This window comes from Syngnathoides biaculeatus, chromosome 6 (genome assembly GCF_019802595.1).
Source record: "Syngnathoides biaculeatus isolate LvHL_M chromosome 6, ASM1980259v1, whole genome shotgun sequence".
Taxonomy (NCBI): domain Eukaryota; kingdom Metazoa; phylum Chordata; class Actinopteri; order Syngnathiformes; family Syngnathidae; genus Syngnathoides; species Syngnathoides biaculeatus.
The window spans coordinates 31100690-31117935 of NC_084645.1; the positions used below are offsets into that span (position 1 = coordinate 31100690).

Below are 17246 nucleotides of genomic sequence, written 5' to 3' on the forward strand. Positions count from 1 at the left end.
GTCCGTGCCAAACTAATATCAAAAAGGCTCAAGAAACAGACGTTATTAAGACATACTTGTTGCCAGGGTGAAATGAGCTTGTTTTCGGGCAGCCCGCCATGCACTATTGGACATCCATTTTCCGAGCTGCTCATCCTCACAAGAGTCAGGGGAGTGCTGGAGCCAATTCCAGCTAAATTCCCTCACATTGCATTCTGCTGGGCCAATAGCGAGCCCGGCGATCATTAAATTGACATTGGGGTACAGCTCGCCAGAATGTCCCTCCTTATCTTTGGATTTTTCCGTGCTCATATCAGCAAAAACAGAGCCCAAAGGACAATAATATCAAAATACAATTTTAGGAACATGCTGACTTTGAAATAAAGCACATTGTTGGGTCTTTCAGTCAGTGGTAAGGTGCACATTTGTTACTTGGGCCTTCTTAACATATTTAGTTCACCTCTTAATAAAAAAACAAAAAACAAAAACAAAGATCCACCACTGCTTTATAGGTACCGACTAAAACATAACTTTAGTATTTTTGACACACGTGGGACTTTTACAACTTGGGAATATATATGACATACAAAACAGAAAGGGAAAGTGCTTTGTTTTATTATAAGTTGTTTAATACGGGTACATTTGTATTTGATATAGACAGGCAGGTCAACAAAAGTTTAATAACTAGCTTCTGTTGGCTTCTAGGTGCATTGTTTGGACTGACAGTTGCACGTGGTGACAGACAGAACTGTGTGGTGGCCGCGGGTTCCGTTGGCACACAGGACGGGAACGCTGACGGGCTCCGTCTCCGCGGCGACGCAACACACACACTCCTGCTCCATGGCGGCCCTCTGCAGGGAGTACATGGACTTACTGCGACATTTACCCTGACAGACAAGAAGAGACAGAGAGGATCAGATAGACAGTTAGTTTTAGGACTTGACTGGTGTTGGACGAATTATCAAATTCAAGTATGACTCCGTGTCACGCTACCTCGCAGTAATGCAGTTTAATCTGCTGCTCTGACTGGCAATTGTCGACTTTGACAAAGTTGAGTGTTCCCACCGCCCTCCGACACTCCGTCTCAGTACCTTCACACACGTAAACACGGTTATTAAAAACAGACTAAAAACAAAACAAGTAAAGTAGTGCATTGAGATACGAGTGGTACGACTTGCAAGTTTGTCGTTTGGCTTTGAGTCGTGAGTGCCATCTTGAAATACAAACCTTTTATCGTGGCAATGAACTCAACTCCCAATAAGCAAATAAAAAAGAGGCTTCCGGTCTCGCCTACGTGGCGTTTGTATGTTATTTTCGTGCCTCCGGTTTCGTCCCACACCCTAAAAACATGCACGGCAGGATAATTGAAGACTCTAAATTGCGCGTATGTGTCAATGTGAATGGTTGTTTATGAGTGCCCTCCGACTGGCTGCCGACCAGTTCAGGGTATACTCTGCCGGTTCCCAAGAAAAAGCTGGCATAGACTCCAGCACGCGTGCAACCCTAGTGAGGATCAACAGAACGGAAAATGAATGAATGTCTTATACTGTGCCCAGGTGGGCGGGGCTTGCAGCGGCACAATGGCCATTCAATTGATACAAAGTGTGGCAAAACAAATTCTATGTAATGACAATATTTCGGTATTTTTTCCATTTGCAAATACAATATTAAAGAGTGCTACATTAAAAAAAATATATACAAACATTTTGTTTTTTGGGGCAAGGCTGGAAGTGATTACCGTAATTACCGGCTTATAGGCCGTGACTTTTTTCACACGCTTTCAACCATGTGATTTATGCGGTGATGCGGCTAATTTGTGCATTTTTTCCAACGGCCGCAAGGGGACACTCGAGCGGAAAAGGTAAGAGTGAGACCGGTGGAATAGATGTGGCGAGGAAGTGACTTCTACAGGTCCGGAGCTGTGAGCGCTGCGCTAGCGTGTTACTGCCGTGTTTTTTGAACCGGCCCGGTTAGTGTTAGCGCGGCGGCGCAAGCGTTAAACTCTCTGTGTTCCATCTTTCTTTGTAAATATCTCGTGTTTCAGTGTGAGTTTCAATGTGGGCACTTGCGGCTTTTACACAGCTGTGGCGTATGTATGTACCAAATGGTATTTCCTTTACAAATGTACCAGGTGAGGCTTATACCCGCTGCGCTCCGTAGGCCAGGAATTACAGTAATCTTATTCCAATTCATTCCAATGAGGAAAGATGATTTGAGTTAAGACCGATTTGAATTACAAGCATCACGGGATGAATTACACTCATATCTCAAGTCACCCCCGTATCTAGTACTGCTAACTACTCACATGTCTCACAGCATGATGTTCCAAGCTGCTTCACAGTCCCCTGGGAAGAAACAAGAGTTACTGTATGTCAATGAAAACATTGGCGAAGCTTGTGTATGAATGTACAATGAAGAAAATAAGTATTTGAACACCCTGCTATATTGCAAGTTCTCCCTCTTAGAAATCATGGAGGGGTCTGAAATTTTTATTGTAGGTGCATGTCTACTGTGAAAAAGATAATCTAAAAAGAAAAATCCAGAAATCACAAAGTATGATTGTTTTAACGATTTATTCGTATGATACAGCTGCAAACAAGTATTTGAACACTTCAGAAAACAATAATAATAAAATTTGGTGCAGTAGCCTTTCTTTGCAATTCCAGAAGTCAAACGTTTCCTTTAGTTGTTCACCAGGTTTGCACTCACTGCAGGAGGGATTTTTGGCCCACTCCTCCACACAGATCTTCTCTACATCAGACAGGTTTCTAGGCTGTCGCTGAGAAACACTGAGTTTCAGCTCACCTCCAAAGATTTTATATTGAGTTTAGGTCTGGAGACTGGCTAGGCCACACCAGAACCTTGAACCTCCTTGGTTTTCCTGGCAATTCCAGCTGATAGACAGATGTTTAAATACTTTTTTGCAGCTGTATTACACAAATAAATCATGAAAAAAAAATCATACATTGTGATTTCTGGATTTTTCTTTTTAGATGATCTCTCTCACAGTGGACATGCACCTACGATGAAAATTCCAGACCCCTCCATGATTTCTAAGTGGGAGAACTCCCAATAGAGCAGGGTATTCTAATACTTAGTTTCTTCACTGTATATGTGCAGGTGGGTCGCGCGTGGTGTTCGCACCCCGTGTTCAAGGCATGACTGGCGGTTGAAAGGCGGGCAGACGGTCGATTGGATGCGAACGCCGAGGTCCCCTTCGCTGTTGACGGTACAAGTGAATTGGTTGCAGCCCTCCTCCTTGGTGGTGTTCACCTGGATGTAAAACAGTTTGGTACAGTGGCACACCCAACAAAGGGCAAGAAATAATCATTCCAGTCAATAAGTTATGCAGTTGCACTTATGCTTTAATATTATCACATCTAAGCGTCAAGAACTAATCTCTGTCATTCGACTACCTGAACATGTGGTTTGTGTGTTGTGTGTGTGTTTCCATACCTGCAGACTCATTTGCCTCCCATCGGGCATGCGGTAAAAGCACGTAGTGGGAACACAGCGACCACAGCAGCTGCCTTCTTCTTTCTGTTCCGTGTAGCCCTGTGGTGAGCGCTGCATGTTAATTTATTTACATCCACATTCATGCATTGTGACTGTCCCTGCACTGTCCAAAGGCATTACAAGACATAAGACGTGAGAACTACCGAGGGACAAGGAACACATGTGGTCCCCGTGCAGGAGAGCCGGTGTTTCTTGACGGGACCGCCCTCCACGATGCATTCACAGTGTGTGCACACGTCCAACATCAGCCTCTCTCCTGCCTAGACACACACACAAAAAAAACCTCATGACACAATTTTGTTTTACAATTCACAACAATTAGCAATTAACGTATAACATGCTTTTGTCAAAATAGCCCAAGTATCAAGAACTTTAGCCTGTTTTAAGGGGCCGTTGCTGTCTCATGCAAGTGAGCCTTGGTTCACTCTGCCCCTCTGTACTGCTGTGTAAATGTCAAGTACGGCTTTCGTTACCAAGACAACAAGGATACTAGCTCGGGGGTGGCTACTTGGTGAGGTCAGTCTGTTAAAATGGCAGGCACGAGGCACAGTTAAGCCCCCAAAGACAGCAAAAGCATGGCTGTATTTTCACTTGTGAAGGCAGCACTTCATCACTAAGTAGTGGAATTACGGACAATCAACAGTCAATACACATTTTGGAGTGAATAAAATTATATATATTACTACCAACATATACAAACAATATTTACTGTGTAATTTCACACTTGACTGGTGGGCCGGCCGGGACTTGCAGAAACAACTTGTGTAGAACTTATTGAAAAATACATTTAACCATTTACCATAACATCCCCTTTAACATAATAAAACACAAACTGAAGTCGTTCACCATTAAAAAAAATAGAACAAAACAAAGCTTGCTTACACCAATGAGCGTGTGGTTCAGGACGCAGACATCCAAAGGAACTGCAAGGGAGAAAATACACCATCAACTGTACTTTGTAAAATCAAGTCAAAATGAGCTGGTATCAATCTGACCCCTGCTGGAAATACACTACAACTACATTGCAGTTGTCCCGTGACTCGAGTCAGCAGCTGATTCTGAGGGTCCTCTGTTTACGATGACAAGTGACTTTTTGAGGTGATGAATGGCTCAGAGAATTAGCTTGCCCAGCAGCGTAACAATACTGTGTTGACAGCATTGAAAGTAGAGTGTTAAAATAATGCCAATAGAGGTCTGGATTACTACTGGCAGTTAACACTTGATTGACTGGTTATGGCTACCTGTTCAAAGAAAGGTAAATAATAAATACATACCGTAATTTCCGGCCTCTAAGCCGCGACTTTTTTCACACGCTTTCAACCCTGCGGCTTATGCGGTGATGTGGCTAATTTGTGTATTTTTTCTAGCGGCCGCAAGGGGAGCACTCGAGCGGAAAAGGTAAGCGTGAGACCAGTGGAATGTATGTGACAAGGATTGTGACTTTTACCAATATGTTTTTTTTTTAACCGGGTCCTGTTAGCGCTGTGCTAGCGTGTTGCTGCTGTGTTACTGGCGCGTCTCAGTGATTTAGGTGGGGTTTTTTTTAACTCGCTCTGTTAGTACTGTGATACCGTGTTGGTACTGTGTAGCTGCCGTGGCTGTTTTTTTTTTTTTTTTTACCAGCCCTGTTCATGTTACCATGTTGTTGCTATGTTAAGCTAAGATAAGGTATTAAAACTTTGAAAACTTTCTATGTACTGTCTTTCTGTGTAAATATCTCATATTTCAATGTGGGTTTCAATGTGGGCACTTGCGGCTTTCACAAAGCTGCGGCTTATGTATGTACCAAATGGTATTTCCTTTAAAAATGTACTGGGTGAGGTTTATCATCGGTGCACTCCGTAGGCCGGAAATTACGGTAAATCATCTTTGAAAAATCGCCCAATTTAAGATAGTCTTTTGAGACAAGAAAATATATTTAATGCTGAGTCAAAAATCATCATGGCTAATAGGAAGGCAGCAATTGGTATTTTTATGGGGAGCAAACCAGGAATATAAATATATACTATTGCCCTCCTACTTAAATTGTGCATAATATCTTTATAATTGCCTATATAATGAGTGTAAATATAATACAAAAGTGGATACCTAAAAACTTACTCATGTCATTCCCCACTCATCTTGCATTACTCAGGTTTACAGACCAGTTGATTTAAAAAACAATGCACCGGAATGCGCACTTTTTCCGCTAACCCAGCCTAAAATTAGACTGTCCTCCATATAGAAAGCTTGCATCTCAGTTGAAATATAGTATATCTCTTCAACATACTTCCATGTGACAGCGTACTTTAGACTTTTCTATAAAAAAGAGATTTAGCGTCATCTTGAGGATAATATTCAGGGAGAGGTTTCATGGGGAAAAGAAAAGACTAAGAAGTAAACTGCAAATATGTGTTTTAAACGATACAGGCAAATATAAAGGAAAAATTGGCATAGGCATCCATTACTAGCAAAATCTTCAGTATTTGCAGCAGGGTGTGGTCTTTAAATTCCACAAATAGCAAGGGTTCACTTTACTCATGGCCGAGAAGTGTTTTTCATTCATACATTTCCTGTAATTGTGATTTTAATACTGCATCGGTTAGAATTGGACCACGGCACATTCCCACATATGGTAAACAAATTCTGGTTGGGATCCCTGACTCCTGATCCCCATTGTAAACCGAGGACCCCCTGTGTTTAACTTAATAAATTTAAGCTTAGCCCGTAGCGTCACGTGTGATGTTTACCACAGTGGCAGCGGGGACAGCAGTCCTGCGTGTCGCAGCGCATCTCGGAACCCAGCGGGCAAGGCGGCGTTTCTATCGTGGAGCAGCTGATGTTGGTCGAAGCAATAAACAACTCGCCCTTCAACCTCATGCACTCATGCATGACACATTTGTTGATAGAAGACTGCCATCGCTCCCCCACCTACACACACAGATTAAAAACGTTCAATTTTCCTGAGGTAGTTTCGCAGTTATTAAGTGCATGTGTAAATTGCAAACCTGTCTAAGTGTTCCTGCGATGAGTGTGTCCCCTCGCATGTCTCCATTTGCCTCCACACAACTAGTTTCTCTGCACTTGCCGCAGCATTCTCCACCGGACACTGTATATGTCGAACCCTGTGATGGAGACAGACAAAATAAAATTATAAGCTCACTTCCAAAAACATTTACGGTCTACAGGTACAATTATCATAGTTGTTTACTGATCTTGGCAATAGAGGTCGTGCACGTGACGTCACCATTTTCACGGCGCCATATTGCAGGTCAAACAAGAGCTGCTCAAGATTGTGGGAGACATTGAACCGGAGGAGAATATTTATAATACCCGAGACCTGTTGTGCTGTTGGTTGTCACAATAGACAAGACAGATATTCAAAGAGATCGTTCTATGGAATACCAGGTGAAAAGACCAGAAAAGATCGATGGACGTGATGGATGGTGCCCAACCAAATACACACGTCTGTGTAGCCATCACTTCACTTCAGGGAGGAATTATTCTTCTCAATCTCAAATTACCAAGAAGTATTTATAATGCCAAGTTGGCTCATCTGAGAACAATGCGTATTTAAAAAAAAAAAAACATCGGTCACAGAGAAGTTTACGGAGGTGTGTGTGTGCGCCTGTGGCCGCAATACGCTTCAGTGTATGGAGGAGACGACTCCGTGTCCTAAATGTTTTTCCCAATCATAGTTAATGAATATGGGTTAGTGTAAAACCAGGGGTCATTTATTTAAATATTGGTATTTGTATTGAAAAAATGAGAAGTGTATAGAGATTGTGCATGTGATGGATGGTGCCCAACCAAATACACACGCCTGTGTAGCAATCACTTCAGGTAGGAATTATTCTTTTCAATCTCAAATGATCAAGAAGTATTTATAGGTGCCAAATTGACTCATTTGAGAACAATGCATATTTAAAAAAAAAAAAGTCTGTCTCTTTACGGATGTAAGCGTGTGGCAGCAATAGGCTATTTTTTTTTCCAGTCATAGTTAATGAATGCTAGTTTGTGTAAAACCAGGGGTCATTTATTTAAATATTTGTATTCGTATTGAAAAAGTCAGAGTGGCTCTATCACTATGTGGGATTTATTCTTGATTGAGAACAGACCCAGCAACGAAGTATTTGTATGCGTCCAGACTTTTATACGCTTTCAAACTTTTCCGTGTAAATCTCGACGGCTTACATGTGTAGATCCGGTTGTCCAAGACAAACGGAAGCGACGAAAACATCGATTTCGGCATTAAATATGGGTCCTCTATTCCAAGTGTCTCTCATTTTTCCAGGTACCTTCATTTATTATCACTTTGTAAATGTTTAAGGGTATTGGACAAAACTCTGGGCGTCGTGCTATAAGACATATTTTCGTTTCGTCTCAACGGACTTAGCAATGAACAACGCTTTGTTTGGCCGGCGATATGGGCAGTCATGTGATTTCGGTGACGTAGGTGCACGAGCTCTACAGACAAAATGTCAATCAGAAATGGTATGTCTTTGATGCATTATTGACTGCCATTCTGTTAATTACCAAAATCGACTAATATTGGAGACTTAAAAATGGAGAAGGGAATCAAATAAATGACTTTTGTTTGTCTCACCAGGGGGCAGCTACGTTGGCACGGCGGCACAGTGCACTGAGCAAAGTGGAGTGAGGTTTCCTTGTCCAGTAGCTGGCTGCATGTGCACTTCTCGCATCCCTCATCCCAACTGCTGCCCACTGGATGGACCATGTTGCCCACTACACACACCTATTGGGTAGAATACCATTACAACATGATATACCATAGCAGTAAACCCACCCGCCCATCCGTTTTCTAGGATGTCCAAATTGATCTGCCTCAAAGTCTTCTGAAATAAGATGTGGTCCACTCATGACCTCAATGAGGACACGTGCATGAGAAAATGGATGGATGGAATGTCACACTTCTTTGATCCGTGTGTAAAAATGCAAAATCTGAAATACTGACTTTATCCGGCATGCAGCTTGTCTCAGTGCACCCGCATTCATCCGTCTTGGAGGCCGTGATGAAGCCGACCGGGCAAGTGCGGCCGGAGGTCTGGCAGTTACACGAGCACTCGAACACATCGCAGCACTTTGTCTTTTTGACTGTCAGCTGGCGATTGACACCACAAACTTGGGGTTGACTGACAGGGCAGTCCTGCTTCTTGCAAACTGAGTGGTTGAAAAGAGATGAAGTCACGTCAAAGTGTTCATAGGTTTAATCTCAGTTATCCTGAGGCTGAAATCTGTCCTACCGCACTCGTGTATAGGTTGACATTCTCCTGGATTTTTCAGAACCAGCACTTCACCGTCCTCACAGCGGGGGGCCTCGGGACGATCACAGCTTGACAGATCACACACTGAAGTCACAGAGGGAGGATATGAGCTACATGGAGACTGATGCAAGTTCAAAGTGAAAAAACTGTTATTTTCAAGAAAACGTCAATTTTTTTTCACAATTTGAAAGTGTTCCCAGATGTCTTAATCACAAGAAATTTTATCGACACACCCTAAGCATCAAGAATTAGACCTCACGAACTCACTGCCCAAGGTGTGTGTGTGTGTGTGGGGGGGGGGGCAGTCTCATCCAAGTGAGCCTGACCCTGCCTCCCTCTACTGCAGGGCTAATACATTCATTAGGATGTTGACTGGAGTCAGTGCTCGGGTTGCGAGTAGGGTAGGCGAGGGGCTAGTAGAGGGGTGTTCAATGTGTCGATCGCGACGCCGTGCCATGAGGAAAAAAAAAAGACATCAGCTGTTTTTTCCTACATTTAGCTCACCGCGGATGTGCAAACAATGACAGTACAGGAAAGCACGCTAGTCAGCGAGTTCCCCCCATTTTAGGCTCTCGCTTAAGAAATCTTATCAAAGATGAGTATGGATGCTGGCGTAAAGAAGAAAACAAAAACATATCACTTTCAAACAGAATGGGAGGCGGACTTATTTTTCATGGTGTCATTTTCGAAGTGCGTGTGCTTCATCTGCCAGTGGAGTGAAATGTGTAGCGTCATTTTGAAACTGTTTATGTAAAATATGACACCGACATTCTGCCGAAAAGCAAGCTGAGAATGAGAAAAGTGAACAAACTAAAATCGCAATTAGGGGCACAGCAAAATCTCTGCAGCTGTAAAGGAGTACACGGCGCTGTGAAGCCATGGCTGGTGTAGAAGGACATCGGAAATGTGGGTTTTTCTCACTGCAGTTGGACGAATCCACTGATGTGAGTGACACAGCCCAGGTGTGCATTTTCATTCATATGGTGTTTCATGATCATCGTGAACTCAGATAGTTAGTTACAAAAATGTTTATGGTTCACTATGTTGTGTTGTGCAATACTGGCTCATGTGGTTATGCAAGGCAAACAAACATACATCTACACATAAAGAATTATCATTATACTTTAAAATAAATAGGTTTTGCATTTTTGTAATGGGTGGATCTTTGTGACTTGGTCATTCTATTTCATTATTGGTCGTTCTAAAAAAAAAAAAGACGTCCGAATGTCCCATCCTCCATATCCCCGGTCGTTTGCGAGAGGCTGGCTGCTTGAAAAGTAGATCTTGTGGTAAAAAAAGTCTGGGCACCCCTGGGCTAGTACTACACCAGTATGAGAGGAAGAAAAAAAGCGGGCACTCAAAAAAGATTTCTCCAGGCACCCCAATTCCTTCACGGTTTTTCCTCTAAACAAAATTTGGCTCACAACAAAAGCAAAAAAAAAAAGCAAGTTGGAAAAAGATGTCACTCAAAGTACAACTGTATTTGCATACAACCCATTTTCCATGATAAGCCCCCTCTATAGTGTTATCTTAAGATTACTTTGTACATACCACATTCATACTCGGGGCAGCACTTGGATTCTTGCTTCTCTTTCAGCACCTGGCAGGCACTGCACACTGGTACTACACACACCACAACAAAAGCCTTCAATTAGTGAAAGGTGGCTGTCATATAAGAAAAAACGCTGAATAAAGCATAATTGCCTTTCACGTCACTGCACGGTCGGGCGGTGCAGTTGATGAGTTGTCGGTCCAAACACAAGCAAATCAAACATGGGTTGTCATCCGGTACCCAACTCTGTAAATACTGTGTTTGCGCAACAGAGGGACACACGCATTTGAGTTAAATTGCGCATAACAAATTAATGACACATACTGACAACTACCATACCGGTGACATCTTAATTGTATCATTAGATTGTAATTACGTTAAGCATAACAAAATTTGATGTTGATCAAATATGATTTATGTATTTAACTGAATTATTACACTGGATATGATGAAAAACTGCTATTTTACACATTTTATATATTGACTTTTTTCATTTTAACCTTATCTCTGAATGACCCGGGCCATTTGTTTTAAAAATCAGATGTTGCCCTTGCGCCAAAAAGTGCTGCTCTGACTGATCCAGGCTGAATTCCTTCATTTTATTTTCATTTGTTTTCAGTATGACACACGCCATAAGTGCCTTATTGTCCTCTCCATGGGGCTGACCTGATAGGAGTGTCCGCGATGGTCCACGCACTGGTTGCACTTCTCTGGTGGCACACACACTCCCTGATGCAGAACCGTCCCCCCCGGGCAGAAACAGCCCTCAGTGAGCGTGTCCGTGCACGATGAGTCGTTACCCTTGGAAGGCGACCAGTCACCCCGTGACGACCGTGCAGTGTCGCAGTTGTCCACGCAGCCCGTGCGGCACGCACTGTACTCCATGGTGGCGGGACAATGTAAGGCTGTAAAAGATGAATTTCAGGTGAAGGTCCGGAATGGATCGTGAGAATGCAATTTCTGGAACATTATGTTTGAATGCAGAAGAGCTAACACTCAACTGAGATGACCGCAGAATTAAGTAAATTGTCAGAAAATGTCGAATGTGAGAATTAAAAAACAGAAAAATACACCTTATCTACAAATGAAAATTGTTTGATGAGGGTACAGTATTACATCCTGCCCTCCATTTATGCATTGTTTTTAATGAGAATTGCTCAAATGCACAAATGCTAGCATAAAGAAATAGCAATTTGAGAATAAAAAGAAAATGTTCTGAATGAGCAGAGCAATTAAAACTTTGAATGTTTTAAATTGGTTGAGGAATGTGGAAAGAGAGGATAAACATAAAATGTCTCAATTTGGGACTTGTGTGAAAATGTGGAATTGTGCGAAAGAGGCAATTATTGTAATATGAAAAGTACTTCCAAATATATCCTGAAAGAGTTGAAATTTTTGAAGTTGCAATAAACTGAGTGGGTTGAAAAAAGGATTAGCTAAAAATGTTCATGGAGCATTTTTAAAGCATTAACAATGGCCGTGAATTATTTGAGGATTTTCAAAATTTGTGATCAGGCCGGTCCCATTCCGCCATAAAGAGTGCTGAAAAAGTGAGAATTTTAAAAGTCTCCTGTGGGCAAGTGTTGAGAATTGTCACTTGTGTGAGAACACAAAGAAGCAATGAGTCTGGTTTGTTCAACGTTGTTGTAACGTCCACGTTGACAAAATGTCCCTAAATGGCTGAACACTGGAAGACTGCGTGTTTTTAATTAAAACGCATATAGAGGAATGTGGAAATTAAAAAGTTTGAATGTCATGAATTAGCGGGATATTTTGAAGGAATAATTTCAATCAGTTGAGAAAAGTGGAATAAAAAAATAGTGGAATACTATTAAAGGGGAAATCCACTGGTTTGCATTGACAATGTATGCAATAGGTCACGTAATATGTACTTTATTTTGACAATGTGATGTTAAGTTCTCTCTCATTTAATGGTGTTTTGAGAAGATTTTTAATCGACAATTCCGCTGCCATTTTTATGAGTTACATGGCCTACATGCGGAGCTGTGATGTGTACAGTGCCGCAACACAGGCTCGATTACATGGGACACCATTTATGCTCGGCGCTGATTTCCCGGATTTATCATCATCTGATGAAGAAATAGCAGTATCGGTTGATAGGGAAGACGGAGGAATACTTCCATACACAGTTATGTATGGTTTTAGCGGATTTCCCCTTTTCAAGACTTTCAAGTTAGTGATCACATCTCAGACTTACGGCACAAGTGAGGGTTTCTCCAGTCTACACACACCCCGCTCTGCCTACACAAGAACGCGTACGCAGAAATGTGCTCGCACACGTCCGACTCCTCGCACGCCTGCTCCTCGCATTTGGTGAGGTACGTTAGGACAGGCATCTGCGCATGACAGGCCTCGAACACCTGCGACCGCAGGGCTTGGCATCCCCTGGACGCGCCAGTGGCGCACACCACATTGCTTTTCGTCACGCATAGGCCCCGGTTGGCGGCCACCATCCAGTCAGAGATGAAGGCCGTCTGGTCGGAGGTGGGGCTGCCATTACGCAAGGAGAGAACGTTGACAGATTGTTCCCCGCAGGTACCTGCGAGGATAAAGACTATTACATTATAGCTGTATTGTTATCCCAGTGTTTCCCAACATTTACTGAGCCAAAGCACATATTTTACATTGGAAAAAATCTCAAAGCGGACAACTACATTTTTACAATATTCAATGATGCTAAGTATTAGTCTAAAAACAAAAAAACAATGCTTAATTAAAAATAATATATATTCCAATAGGGTAGTACAGTGTGCTAGTGGTCCTTTGCTTGAACTTTAGTTTTCATGTTCTTGTCATGCTTAGATGGGGTTTCTTTGGGTACATCAGCTTCCTAACACATTCCAAAAACATGCTAATTATGTTTATCGAAGACAAAACTCTTCATAGGTGTGTGAGTGAGATTCAAACACAGATCTCATTTTGAGGCAGACCTGCTAACCATACATGAAGGCTCCATCTAAGGATCAAATCCAGAACCTCTCGACTTATCCACTATACACTATCTTGGCGTGGGGGCCTCTAATAAAGAAACGTGTTTGGGTTTTCTCTTCAAAAACGTTACCACAGAGTCCAGCAGTGTGGCCGCTGATACTGGAACTGACGAGCATGATGGTGAACTCGTTGCGCTGCGGCGTGAACGTCAAAATGTAACCAAGGTCGGACTTGATTTGCAACATCAGTCCTCCGTATCGCACTAGCTCCAGACCTGCGTGCTTCCACGGTAGCGAAATCTCTTCTTGCCCAAGTAAAACCTGCACAAATAGAGTATATAACCCTCTCAACCAGCGGCAAATTTATTCCCCAAAGGACGCAAGGGATGGACTTTTGACACTCTTGCTCTAAACACTGTCATTATCCAAATAAAAACACCAGAAATTCAGCTTACTGTCATGTCATCCTTCAGTAGGAGTTTATATGGCCCGTGCATGACCTCGATGGCTGTCATGCAGACGCGGTTGTACTCTGCCCCGTCCCGACAAGGTCCATTGTGGAGCGTGACCTCCCAACTCTGGCTGACACTGAGGAGGGTATAGGAACATAGGCCCTCTGCGTCCAGTCTGAGTGGCAAGCTGTCAAATCTCACCACGTGATTGGTGGAACTCCCAATGCAAATGCCTGACAACACACATTGACAGGCGGCAGCAAGAGAATCAGGAACATGAGGTTGTGAAGAAACTATAAATAACCAAATTGCCCAATTCCAATTTCATTTCTGTTTCTGATTTTGAACAGCCTTTTCAAGTGACATATATTCCATATGACTGTGTCCACCCTGAAACACATCCACAAAGCCTCCATTGCACATAACTCGAAAACCAGCAACAAGAAATTACAGTAATTAAAGTAAAGTAATTACAGTAAATCTTAATCTAACAAATATTTAATGCTGCAAATTAGTCACTTGGCCTGGGCTGAGTCTTTCCCACAATTTTTGGCCCACTCGTCCACACAGATCTTCTCTAAATCAAACAGGTTTCTTGGCTGTCGCTGAGAAACACAGAGTTTCAGCTCCCTCCAAAGATTTTCTACTTGAACTTGCAATATAGCAGGGTGTTCAAATACTTATTTTCTTCACTGTATTTAATCCTCTATTTTACCTTTGTAGACCATATGAAGAATCAATATACCAAATGTGCCATATCTCTCTTTACATCTCTAATGTAGCATATTTAAACCATATGTAATATTATATACCTCAAATGTAACATTTATGCCATAGTTTCTGTATAGTTGTAATGTACCATATTCAATCTATGCTTTCTCTCTAGATCAGATGTTTTATTTAATATTTTTAACATGCACGTCACACTGGCATTTATCCGACATATTTATCCACATTTTTGAGAGGCCTGATTCCAAACTGATTTTTTATTTTTTTTTGCTGTATTTATGCTGCCATCTGAAACGGTGTCAATTCAAGCATGCGGCGTAAATGTAGCAACTCTTCTTTTTTCTCATGCTTTTTAGAATGTATCCACTTTTTGATCATATTACTTGCACCGTATGCAGTTTTAATCGTCTTTTTAAAAATATTTTGTTTGCCATTTTTATTGTTTTTATGCCGTTTTAAATGTTTTATCTCTTTGTTTTCAAATGCCTTTGATCCTGTAAAGCACATTGAGTTACCCATTGTATGAAATGCGTGATATAAATAAATTTGCTTTGCTTTGTTATTTACATTTTTTGGATGTGCAAATCAGAAGAAGTTTGATCCTATCGGACTACATACATGGACATTCCCAATGGCAGGTGCAGGCCTTCTGGACTTTCACAGGCGGCATGTTGTTTCTACAAGCCGGGGGCTCCAGTCTATCGCAGCTTACTTTGTGGTTCTCCATGGTTACGGTACCGCTGGGATGGCACAACATCAAATGGCAACCATCCTCCAGCAGCCACGAATCTCCAGGCTGTGGCACATGAGTTTAAAAAAAAAAAAAAGGATGCATCCATCACAGTACAACAACGCAGTGAAAGTTTTTTGTGTGTGAGAGTGCAGGACTCACTTTTCTCTGTCTGCCACTGTCATCAACGCACATTCCTGGTGGAGTAGCTGAGAACCGAAGTAAATCAAAGCAAACAACTACTGTTATGATCACTGATATGATAAAAACGAGAACAACGCTACCACGAGATGAGTCATTTTCAGCTGTGTCCACGTGTTTGTGAAGATAGGCACCTCTGCAGATTTTCTCTACATAACTGTGGTCCAAAGTCAACAGCATCCGTAACTGATCCATATTCTTTAGGTGCAGGCTGTTGTCGTGTTTGTGGCTGATAGTGGCCAGCTCGTTCTGGTCGTAGCCTGGACCCACGCCGATGGCGAACACCGACACACCTGAGGCAATGGAGTATATTACAGGTCAGACTAGTTGCTCTTAAATTGGGGTTCTCAAACCATTTGGGTCCATCAAGAAGTTTTTTCTCAGGACCCCCTCATAAGTTTACCACCAAGTGTTGGTTTTACTAGGACATCAATCCCTATACTTTATGTACAGTAGTAAACTTGAAATGAGAGCACAGAATTTATTGCTAACTATTTTCTGCACTCCAGGCCTGCCATTTTGAGGATGACTGCTTTATGGAGGCATTGTGTGAGTTACCTGCCGCCAGTGCGTCGTCCGCTGCTTCTTGGACCTGATCACTCGACTTGTCGGTCACAATCATCACCACAGCTTTGGTCACGCCCACTCTCCCCCATTGAATGGCTGACTGGACCGCGTACTTCAGTACTGAGCCTGAGCCGAAGACATGGCAGTGAGCATCAATGCGCTGAAGTCTTCACGTGTTTTTGTGTCTTCTATACCGAGTGGCATGACTGCTGTTCTCCTCATTGGAATGTCATCCACCAGGCTCATGAGGTGTGACTTGCTCTGTTGTGCGCTCCAGGGCAACTCTGTGGTGATTGCCTCGCCATACTGCATCACATTCACTTGAGTGCTTTTCGAACCTGCATGTGGACAACACGGATTAAAGGACGGGGATGAACAACATACACATCTCATTCAATTCTCAGAGTATTCACTGGGGGGCCGATTAACTAGGGTTTAAAACACAAAAAACAGGTGCAAACATGATTTCTCATGGTGCAGTAGCTGAGTGGTTACCGGAGTGTTCAATATCATAGCGGTCCAATGTCACTAACCCCTCTCCAATCAACCTTTTAATCAAGGTAAGCCGTTCTTCTGAACATTGTGTTGACCCCATTTTTCTCAGGCTTTCAAGGAGAAATACATGTTCAACAGGTGTTGACTTCATCCTTAAATGGGGGCTGCCTGATTCATGACCTCACTGCTATTTTTTTTAAAAGACCCTTCAACAAACTGCCCATTTACATACCCTTAAAGACTGTGTATATCAGGCCCCATGAGAAGGGTTGCGTCAGGAAGGGCATCCGGCGTAAAAATTGTGCCAAACATATGTGCGTTCATCTGAGATGACACGCTGTGGCGACCCCGAAAGGGACAAGCCGAAAGAAACTTACTTATATCATGAATGCAGGATCTTGTTGGTTTTCTGAGAATCCACTGCTTTTACTGGTAACTTGTTTGACATGTAATAATAAATATATGCTGAAATCGTAGATTAATCTGGTTAGTCTCATTAGACTGCTATTGTTTTGAACACTATGTATACTGTATGGCAGCACGGTGGATCAGCTGTAAAGTGTTGGCCTCACAGATCTAAATTGCCGCTAGGTGTTATTGTGAGTGTGGCCGTTTGTCTTTATGTCCCCTGCAATTGCCTGGCAACGAGTTCAGGGTGTACCCTGCCAACAGCTGGTTGACAGCTGAGATAGGCTCCAGCACTTCAGTGACCATCGTGAGGGTAACTGGCTAAGAAGATGGATGGATGGATGGATGGATGTATACTGTATCTGCCTCACAGTCATTAGATTTGCATTGGAATCTGTGAAG

The 17246-nt window shown here is 42.5% G+C and overlaps 1 protein-coding gene across 2 annotated transcripts in view; it reads right to left on the reverse strand.

The window, feature by feature from the left end:
* Window positions 1-572: 572 nt before the first annotated feature.
* vwf (von Willebrand factor) overlaps window positions 573-17246 on the reverse strand; it is a 43813-nt gene continuing 27139 nt past the window's right edge. For both annotated transcript variants that reach the window (XM_061823985.1, XM_061823986.1), the window contains 23 exons: window positions 16136-16279; window positions 15933-16067; window positions 15509-15667; window positions 15336-15382; window positions 15062-15239; window positions 13718-13947; window positions 13394-13583; window positions 12530-12871; window positions 10978-11216; window positions 10464-10566; window positions 10311-10382; window positions 8739-8843; window positions 8450-8655; window positions 8081-8230; window positions 6483-6599; window positions 6225-6405; window positions 4378-4418; window positions 3639-3755; window positions 3436-3534; window positions 3124-3252; window positions 2285-2324; window positions 973-1070; window positions 573-866 (listed from right to left, as the gene is read on the reverse strand). In XM_061823985.1, coding sequence (XP_061679969.1) covers window positions 681-866; window positions 973-1070; window positions 2285-2324; window positions 3124-3252; window positions 3436-3534; window positions 3639-3755; window positions 4378-4418; window positions 6225-6405; window positions 6483-6599; window positions 8081-8230; window positions 8450-8655; window positions 8739-8843; window positions 10311-10382; window positions 10464-10566; window positions 10978-11216; window positions 12530-12871; window positions 13394-13583; window positions 13718-13947; window positions 15062-15239; window positions 15336-15382; window positions 15509-15667; window positions 15933-16067; window positions 16136-16279 — 3308 coding nt within the window. In that variant the 3' untranslated portion in view covers window positions 573-680. The remainder of the gene's footprint in view (window positions 867-972; window positions 1071-2284; window positions 2325-3123; window positions 3253-3435; window positions 3535-3638; window positions 3756-4377; window positions 4419-6224; window positions 6406-6482; window positions 6600-8080; window positions 8231-8449; window positions 8656-8738; window positions 8844-10310; window positions 10383-10463; window positions 10567-10977; window positions 11217-12529; window positions 12872-13393; window positions 13584-13717; window positions 13948-15061; window positions 15240-15335; window positions 15383-15508; window positions 15668-15932; window positions 16068-16135; window positions 16280-17246) is intronic.